General features: G+C 45.8%; 1 protein-coding gene across 7 annotated transcripts in view; it reads right to left on the bottom strand.

Moving 5' to 3' along the window:
- Positions 1–1,145: 1,145 nt before the first annotated feature.
- Positions 1,146–9,744, bottom strand: part of POMGNT2 (protein O-linked mannose N-acetylglucosaminyltransferase 2 (beta 1,4-)) — a 34,605-nt gene continuing 26,006 nt past the window's right edge. For 3 of the 7 annotated variants that reach the window (XM_026068016.1, XM_026068015.1, XM_026068017.1), the window contains exon 3: positions 1,146–3,452. In XM_026068016.1, the coding sequence (XP_025923801.1) occupies positions 1,624–3,360 (1,737 nt within the window). In that variant the 5' untranslated portion in view covers positions 3,361–3,452 and the 3' untranslated portion in view covers positions 1,146–1,623. Of the gene's footprint in view, positions 3,453–4,778; positions 5,015–6,881; positions 6,902–7,011; positions 7,118–9,744 lie in introns of those variants that run through there. The other 4 variants (XM_026068014.1, XM_026068019.1, XM_026068012.1 and 1 more) reach the window with 4 other exon arrangements.

A 9,744-nucleotide genomic window follows, 5' to 3' on the forward strand; every position in this document is an offset into this window, starting at 1 on the left:
CATTCACAGAAGGAGCACTAGCCCAAAATTCCAAAGTTATTCTGCAGTGTTTTTATTCATTTTCAATCCTCCTGCTTCTTGTCTGATTTTTATAGCACTGTTTCCCCCCCACCCTCTAAACTCACAGTACAATCCTGCCTTGGGATGCTCATCTATCAGCCCATCACTCAGAAGGAAAGCCAGTCATTCTACCTTTCAAACATCCATCCAGACCTTGGGAAGAGAGTGGGGGATAGGGAAGAAGCGGAGAAGAAAGCACGTTCCCTGTTGCTTTAATGTTGGTTATAAACTATGGAACATGCTAGCTTCTATCAGTGAAACATCTCCACACTTCTGCCCTTTCTTTCCCCTCTCCTGCAAGACCTACGCTTTTGACATGGCTGTTTTTCAAAAACAGCATCATGTAGGGTCTCAGCCTGAAGCACAAAAATCAGGATCAGGTTCTGACAAGGACAGAGAGTACTACCCCAGTAATAAAAAAAACAGATGGAGTAAGAGAGCCAGATTCTGATCTAAGAGAATGTGATATAAGCCTACAATAAACTATTCCCCYGACTGGATTAACAGAGCTGAAAGAGCCATCAGCCTGGCCCCGGCACGTTCCCTCTTCAGCCCAACTCCATGACACCCATGTTACTGCCCTCTGCCTAACTCTGCTTCTTCCCCTCAGCATCCAGTAAAATCTGTGCCCAGAGAGCTTCCCAGGCCCAGCCCAGAGAGCGACAGGACCACCTCCCCTGTTACTGCCATGTACCTGTTAAGCAGGCATTATCCACAGATTATTCTGATCAAAATTCAAAACAGGATTTTCTTTGAGAGGATTTTTATATGGGCAATCTCTCCTCCATTAGCTTTCCCAGACCAATCCCCTTCCTTTCCCACAGAATTGAACATAACTCACAAAAGGAAAACAGACCTTAAAACCAGTCAGTTGTGCTACCCGCTCCCTCCCAGCTGCTATTCCAGCCTTCCATGTTGCTGTTGGGGTGCAGCAACATCTGATTTTAAATGGCACTGACACTGTAGTCTCATTCTCTTAGCCAAAATACAAAACAGAAGAAGCTACCCACATACACATTTTATCTCAGCAATGGATAACACTATCACAGTAACCATTGTGACAGATAATAAAAAGCAAAAAAATCTTGAGGTTTACAGCAGTTTAATGAAGGCTCTCATACCAAATCTTTAACTCAAGGGTACAGACAAGGTTATTGAAAAAAATAACTTACAATGAAAAAAGCTGATGAAAATTGCCCACCTTAGCCATGGAATTAATTGCAGTCTAATGCTGTACTTAAATACTCACCACACAATAGAAACAGTCAAATCACTACCAAGGTACACACAATTCACTTCCATTCTTTCAATTACATGTATTCAGCATGTAACTTAACCTCTGGAAGTTACACTGAAGAACACAAAGTTTTTTTTGTTTTTTTTTTTTAAACACTCACTGAAAATAAATACCATTTAAAGAACACACATGAAATGCAATCAGATGGACACTTAGGCACTGGTACAGTCTAGTCCTCTTCAGCCCTCTACAAACTACAAGACAGTAAGTTTTAAACCACAGATGGAGTGGAGAGCAGGGCAGAGCTGTACAGGTAGCGCAACAGGTTATGTACTACATAAGAGCACATCTGCAAAAGGTCCCAGGAGATTTTTGTTGAAGATGCAGCGTATCCACACCAGGTATATTGTGAAGGGCTTAATGTTTTCTGAGAAGGTGTGATTCTGATGGGACAATATATAAGGCATGTAAGTGTTTTCCCCTTGCTCTTGTATCCACACTTCATATTTCACTTCTCTGACCTTCAGATACTTAAGGTTCCAGGGGATCTGCCAAGACACGGCAAGTTTAGCTTCGCTCGTGCCCTGGATAGAGGCTTGACACTTGGCATCCCTCACTTTGCCCGGGTAGAGGCTACCAGACCACTTCTGTTTCTTGGGTCCAGGCTTAGACTTCACAGTCTGCCTGATCACATGGATGAGAGAAGGGATGTCCACCTTTGTGTCCTGGTAGGCACGAAACAGCCATTCGGGGTTGCGGCAGCAGAGGTGCCGCGGCACTTCTGTGCTCTTAATGATGCGCTCCTGCTCAGCTTTGTCCAGATGAGCAATCCCGCCCTGATCCCACGGTCTGTCCGGGTAGGTAACAGTGTCTTCCCTGTCAGTGTTCTGCCAGGCAATGTACTGCAGGTCCATGCCAGGAAGGGTTGCCAGGGTTTTGTAAGGGGTATAGTGTTCAGGGTTGATAGCATAAGGAAAGAGCTCCACCACTGTGGCACCTCTTGGCAGGAAGAGAGACATCACTAATTGGGCCCCATGCATGCTGACCAGCATGGACGCATTGCTGATCAGCCGGACAATGTCAGAAAATGAATGCTCCTCCAGAGAGACGGTAATGGTTTTCATCTGAAACTCCTGAGCTAGTGCCAGAATTAGTTCTGCCTCATTTAGGATAAGCCTGTTGATCGTTCGACTGAACACTACGATGTACTCCTCACTGGAGCTTTCCTCCAAGCTGATGTTCAGCTTCTCCATCATGAACTTGGTGAACTGTCTGATCTCATTACCAGAAACCAAGATGTTAGCCTTCGGCCCTTGTGGCTGGACAAACCCATACTGGTACCAAGTAGTGATTTTGGACAGTCCCACATATGATTTAGTAAAGCAGAGGAGCCTGCCCAAGGTTTTAAGCTGCTCCCTGAGGAGCGGCTGCTTGTTACTCAGTAACTTGTAAAGGTCAAAGTGAACACCTTCACTCCACCCTTCCATGAAGAAGAGCCGTGCCTCCAGATCTAAATCGGGGAACTGCTGCATGGTATAATAGATGGGGAGGAGGTCATCATGAAAGACATGCATCAAATTGTCTGGGTTGAACCTGTTAGTGATCAGTGCTATGTCAGGCACGAAGACCGGCTTTGGCATAAATTTGAGTGCAGCAGCTGGCAGCTCCACAAAGTTGAAGTATTGGGTGTTGTGATCTTCAACCGAGGAGAGGTCGAGCAGAGCCGGCTGGAACCTGCGGGAGCCCAGGTTAGGCAGCATGACCGAAGAGTTGCTGTGAAAGTAGATAAACTCCTCTGCCTCAGTAGAGTAGCAGAGAGACTCAAAGCGGCAGATGCGGTCCGTGTGCATCCTGCCGGTGCACACCATCCTGGTACCATCCTCCAGCAGCGCCTGGAGAGCTGCATTGTAGTCAATCTGAACCTGAGAGAGTTCTTGAGACTGGCGCGTGAGGACCAACTCCTCTTCGACCACAAAGACATGCTCTCGCAATTTGATGTATTTCCACAGCACAGCAGCGAGGACAGACACAAGCAGGGCATTAAACACCGCTGCTATGTTCATTCTGTAGTTAGATCCTAGCAAGATGACAGGTGGGGAATGCAATGGAGAAGGAATACATCATTAAGATTCCTTGACATGGTGAAGGCAAAGACCTGTGGAAAATAAAACAAGAAAGGAACCATTTAAATGTCATGTTTACAGCCCCACCATAAATCATATTTTATGGTGTGTTCAAGAGAGTTTAAGCTTTTTTCCCTGCAATTTTTTCCCCTTACAGGGAAGCAGGAAAAGGGAGAAAGAATGCTAAAGCACTAGCCAAAACTGTAAAAAAATAAAGCAAACAGAACTGTGAGCTGCTCTACAGAAAGGCTGCCTCTCTCATTTTCATTTCTACCCTTTGGGAGAAGAAAAAATAAATGAGTTGAGCTCTGTGAGGCTTTGTTAGAAAAACTGCTATCCTCACTAGGACTTTGGCTCACTCTGCTTTTTGCAGACCAGTCCAGCAGCCAGAGGTAAGACAGCCTTAGAATCACTGGGTCACTCAAACAGGACTTGGGAGACTAACTCCCTTTCTTGATCTGCTGTAGGGCTTTTGCATGGTCATGTGTATCCAACTCTGCCTCTTGCCCTCACTGTGAGGATAATAGTACAAGAAGCATTGTTAAGTACAGATTTTGATATGCTCCACTACAATAAGAAAAGTAAATTATTCAATTGTGATTTATTAATTTGGGAGGTTTTGTGGGTCTATGGACCATCCTTTGGGAGATTCCCAAGCCACTCAGCTATTTTCTTGGCTGGAATCCAGGATCAAAAGTTGGAGCTTCCATCATCTTCCAGAGGAAACAGCTGTATGGGAGACAAGACAGCTCCTCTTTTTACTTGGGGAACCAATGTTTCATTAAAGTCTGACTTGCACCAGCACAGCCAACCCTTGTACAAGTGCGAAGGAAATACATTTCCAGCATTTCCAGCATTGGTTTCTTCCCATTCCAACCTGAGAGTCCCTTGTGCTGCTCCAAAGCCTCCCTGTTCCTTTTTCTGTTATGGGAGAGGTCCTGCCTCTGTTTTCTTTCCATGTAGAAACACTACTGGTTTATATCAGAATATTGATTATATTTTCCACTGTGAACTTCAGCTGAGGTATTGATTCACCTGCTGTGTTTATGCATTATGTATCAAGATTCACTGTTAGTCAGGCTGTAAATAATTGCATCTATGACTCATGGAAAGCTCTTGGAAGGGAACTTTCTGATTGGTATACACCTGATCAGTCTATTTCTAATTGCACTTTTTAAAGGTAGCAATTTAAACTCCTTTTAATGAAAGTTTGGGGGGAGTGAAAACCAGCAATGTCTCAAGCACATGCTCCAACAGCCCAAGCAATGGATCCCTTTGCATTTTAACCCAGAGACACTGGTTCTTATAAGTCAAAGTGGAGGAATACAATAGGGCAGATTTAGAGAAAATGCAAACACCTTCTCTCCTGTCAAGGAAGTTCTTCTGAAAAGAGATATTGCAGCTGCAAGTTGGTCCACACAGCTTGGAATTGAATGCAAAACCACCCATGGAACTCAGTGAAGTCAAAAGGGATCCCTGCAGCTTGCAGGATTCCTACAGCTTGTAGGATCAGCATCTGAAGGAAGAACTGCAGGTACCTGGTACTGAGTCCTGGTTGCAAGCCACACAGATTCAAGAGACAGTCTTTGGGGACCTGAACAACAAATTCATTTCAATTTCAGAGTAGATTTAATAGGAATAGAAATGAAGTCCACTTCCTTTGGCAAGTGGTCTGAAAAACTGCCTTATTTAGCTACTCCCTAAAAGCAAATAGCGAACTAAGAAGGTACTATTTTGACTTCATAAATAGGAGGAGGTAGGAAGGGACCCAGAGTGTACCTTAATTACTAGGGCAGGATCAACTCTCCCTAAACCACGCCTAGAAGATGCTCATCAATCTCATTCTTAACACTTGTCAATCTCTTCAGCCAGTCTCTGGCAACAAAAATGTAAAGTACTAGGATAAACTTCTTCCTAACACTCAGCCTTCATCTCCTCTGAAGCAAGTTAAACCTGCTCTTGACCCAGGCACTACAGATACCCTGCACAGATGAATGACAGCTGTCACATCAACTCTCAATCCTTTCTTCTCCAGAATAGGGGATGACTGCTGCTCCTGATGTCTTTGTGCGCTACCAACCATGGCTGTTCTATGGTCAAYCATGGAAAACAATGAGGACAGTGGCACATCACTTGATGTTCTCTTAGGCTCRACTAATGCAACCAAACCACAGAGTTTTGAGAAGAGAACTACCCTATGATTTGGATTTTTGATGGGGACATACCTTAAATTATTTTGTTGATACTAGATTTTCAAAGCTTCATTTTTCTATTTCATTATCTTTGAAAGACATCTAACAATATCATCCAATTCTCCAAATAACCTGCCCTCTGCTGCAGATCTCTGATCCTGTGAGCACTGCTTTAAATGGCTACAGCAGCATCACAAAGGAAAGGACAAAGCCCAAGCAGCCATGTGCAAAGCACACTCAGCAGCACATAATGGGAACATACACCCAACACCCCCCCACACACAGAATGGGAACATACAACCAGCACCCCCCCACACACACACACACACTTCAAATGAAGGCCAGTCTGAGGGAATGAGGAAAGTTAACTACTCTATTTCAGAAGAACCAAGCACCTACAAAAGTCCAGCTGAGTCAATGGGAGCTGCAAGAACACAAAGGGGTAAAACAATCTGGCCTTTTTACTATCCAGTATGGGGACCTGGGGATGTGTTTTGAAAGCATTAGAGGCCAGCASTCCTTAAACACCACTGATAGCACCTGCATTTCATGGGTGGAGTGCTCCACAGACCGTTACAAATCCCTTGAGCCATACAGGCCCCCTTGGAAAACAGCCAACTCTAATGTTTCACCCTGACTGATGTATTSTCTCCCCTCCACTCCCAAGAGGAGAGTGTAAGAGTCACTTCAGAAGAGCCCCACCCCCATTTCTGAGAAGCAGCCCTGATGGATGTAGCCAGTGTTCAGAGGTTAGCAATTTTCATTTCCAACTCTGTTGCAGCAATACCTGTTAAATGGCTAATGAACTCAGCTTTCTAATAAAAATCACCTGTAAGACCCTCCTCCAACTCTTCCCTCACTGCAGCTCCTTCACTTCCTCGCACTTAGCTGAAGTAAGTGCATGTGCTTTAGCCAACCAAGTGTCAGGAATGAATGTTAAAAGCCAGCAATGCTAAACAAATCCATCTTCATTCCTGTTCCTAGTTGCCAATTTGTAAATCCTGGTTCATGCTGCTTGGCTTAAAGCTGCTTTTGATGGAAGTGAACAGGAATGCAGTGCTGCAGGCAGAACTGAAAAGAGAATTTCACAGGTACTTGGGAAGAAATCTTGTATCTTTGCCCATTTTCCCCACATTTTATCATCCACTTTTTTTTTTTATTTGATGCTTGCAGGGAACACAATCCTTGGAGAACTAAAATCTTTGATCCCCCAGGGAGTGACAGAACATAAATAGTAACAAACTGTCCCACTGGTTTGCTTTTACRTACCCAGGAGAGACAGCATCACGTGGGTAAGGGGAAGCAATCACTCTCTACATCCCCTGGTTCCTCATTCCCCCAACTGAGATCAGTCATTAAGTGCTGTCAGTAGCAGTATTCCCGGAATAGGAAAACTTACCCAGGAGGCAGCAGGTAACTGAAATAAGTGAAAGCATTTAGTCTTCCACCTAAAGAGAGACACTCCACAATAAAAGAAACTTTTGTTACTAAACCTCCTTCCATCTTCCTCCCTCACAAAATGGGTCTGGAGCTGTCAATCCCCTTCCACACTGCCAGAGAACATTTTAAGAACTGAAAAGAACTTGGAAAAGTGACAGGCCAGACACATTGCTATGTTGCTTAAATTCAGAGTCCTCTGTGCTATATTTCTTACTACATATGGGTCAGCAGCTGGGCCATTCACACCCCCAGTAGCCCAGAGAGCTCCCCCATCCCTATCACACTCATCCATCCTCACTTCCCAGTGACACCAGTATCACCACAGCTTTGCTCCATGCGAGCGCTACATCCCAGTTACCAAGGAAGTCACACAGACTGACATTTTTTACACTGTGCTTTGAAATGCTAAAGCACCATCCTTCAGCAACAGGAGACGTGCCAGCTGATAGACTAGAGCCTAGCCGGAAGGGATGTGCACATAAAAGCAGCACAGTGCAGCTTGCTGCCGAGCTGGTAGGGGGCAACGCTGCCCCATGGGAGGGGAGGCTCCCTTGACTACTCCCGACACAGGCAGGCTGCTGGGGAGGAGTGGGAGTCAGGGTGAGCTGCGAAGGGCAGATTCCCCTGGCAGCAATGCTGATGAGGCAGCGGGGCAGCTGCCTTGCAGCACTGCATGGCTGAACACGGGGAGTTCGAAGTACACATCAGGGTAGGGGTAGCTCAAAACTTTGCAAGGGAAATAAGAGGTACAGCTTGGCCACAACAGATGCCACTCCAGAGGCTAAGAGGCTGTAGGAGCGAGCCTGTTTTTAGTCAGTTCATATTTGCTCTTCTTCCAAAAGAGACCACAGGAACGGAGAGCTTTCCCCACTCTCCTCCTCCATCCCTCACTCACTTAGCAAAAGGGTCACAGGTTCCTCCTCTCAGCCCAGCCATTGCCTTTCTGATGACCAGTGAGCAGGTAAAGCCCTCAGGAGCACGCACCTGGTGTGTTCAGAGGGCACCCTGGCAGAGACTTTGAGCATCCTGCAGATTCTTAGCCCTCTCATGGAAATTTGGCCATCGTAGCACCTTTTTCCTGCTAACTGCTGCTCACCTGGTGTTGTAAACACCCTTAGAAASCAGGAAAGCAACAGGAAAGCAAAGGAAAGCACGGACAGAGAAGCTGTTCTTCATCTCTTATTAGCATGTAGAGGAGATCAGACTGGGTGGGATTGAGGAGATGAACCTGTACTACTAGACAGTCTACATAAAAGACTATTGGGATTCATTTAAGAGATGAGTTTTCTTGTTCTTTTTCTAATTAAGAAGCTAGGGTAGGACAAATCACTACTATAAAGCTATTAATAGGATGGACAATTTTTTAAACTTCTCCATTTTAAAAGTTATAATCTAGGTAAGAAGTTGGGAGAAAGCTACAAAATCCAACACAACAAAAAGCAAACCAGATACTTGCACAGTACCAAGACCCACAGAGGAACACAACAGGCTCTGCAAGTCCTTGATTAGGGAGAACATGGTCACCAGAAGGAAACAGCATGTCTAACAGGGAACCTTTTAGTCCTTCAGGATATGCCAAAATGAGAAGTGCCATCTACATCTACATAGGCCTTCTCAATCTTTTGTTATCAACTGCCCAAGCACTTTCCAAGTCAGTGCTTTGTCCTCCAGGGCTATTTGAGAAAAAAGCCCAAAGGACACATATACTCCCAGAAAGCTTCCAACGCTCTGTGCGCAGAGAGAAATACTTCTACACAGAGGCCAACCTGGGTTTGGCCCAGCTTATGAGCTCTGGCAGAGAGCCTGCCAGTCCTGGCCAGCTTTGCTCTTTCAGAGATGCTCCAGTCTCCCTGTACTGCCTTCCCAAGGCTCCAGCAGAGCTGACTGGCCCAGGCACGGTGCTGGCCTCAGGCTAACGCTAGGAAGGCAGACAGAAGCCAGAGTGCTGGAGCGCAGATTCAGGAACCCGGCATGCAACCAGTCCTAGCTGGGGATGGACTGGTACTGCCCCAGGTCCAGCAACACAGCACAGGACGTCCGAGCAGAATCGGCTCAGAAGTTCTCAGAAACATGGGCACAGCTGGACCTGGGAAGGGGTGGGGGCAGCTATTCCTTTGCTGGGACACTTCCCCTGGCAGGAATTACCACTCCACACACCTTGCTAGGCTGGCTTTCCAGGACTGGCAYAAGAGAAGTAAGGAGTGCAAACATGACACTTCACATCCCCCCTGCAAAATGTCTTCTTTTCTCTCCACGCTGATGCAAGAGGCTTAGCTAAGAATGCAGTACATGTAATACACTCAAAAGTTTTAAATACCTACTTCATTCATACTCAAAGCAGAGGCTGCTAGAAGGCAACTTTTCAGGTTGGAAGGGGCAGGAGTGGGCTAGGATTTAACAGCCAAGAATTCTGGCTTTTATCTTCAATTCACAGAATCACAGAATCGCTGAGGTTGGAAGGGACCTCTGGAGATCATCTAGTCCAACCCCCCTGATCAAGCAGGGTCACCTAGAGCACATTGCACAGGATGGCATCCAGGCGSGTTTTGAATATCTCCAGAGAAGGAGACTCCACAACCTCTCTGGGCAACCTGTCCCAGTGCTCTGTCACCCTCACAGTGAAAAAGTTTTTCCTCATGTTCAGATGGAAGCGTCTGTGTTTCAGTTTGTGCCCGTTGCCTCACGTCCTGTC

This window comes from Apteryx rowi, unplaced genomic scaffold, assembly GCF_003343035.1.
Source record: "Apteryx rowi isolate R43461 unplaced genomic scaffold, aptRow1 scaffold_266, whole genome shotgun sequence".
In the NCBI taxonomy this organism is placed as follows: Eukaryota; Metazoa; Chordata; class Aves; order Apterygiformes; family Apterygidae; genus Apteryx; species Apteryx rowi.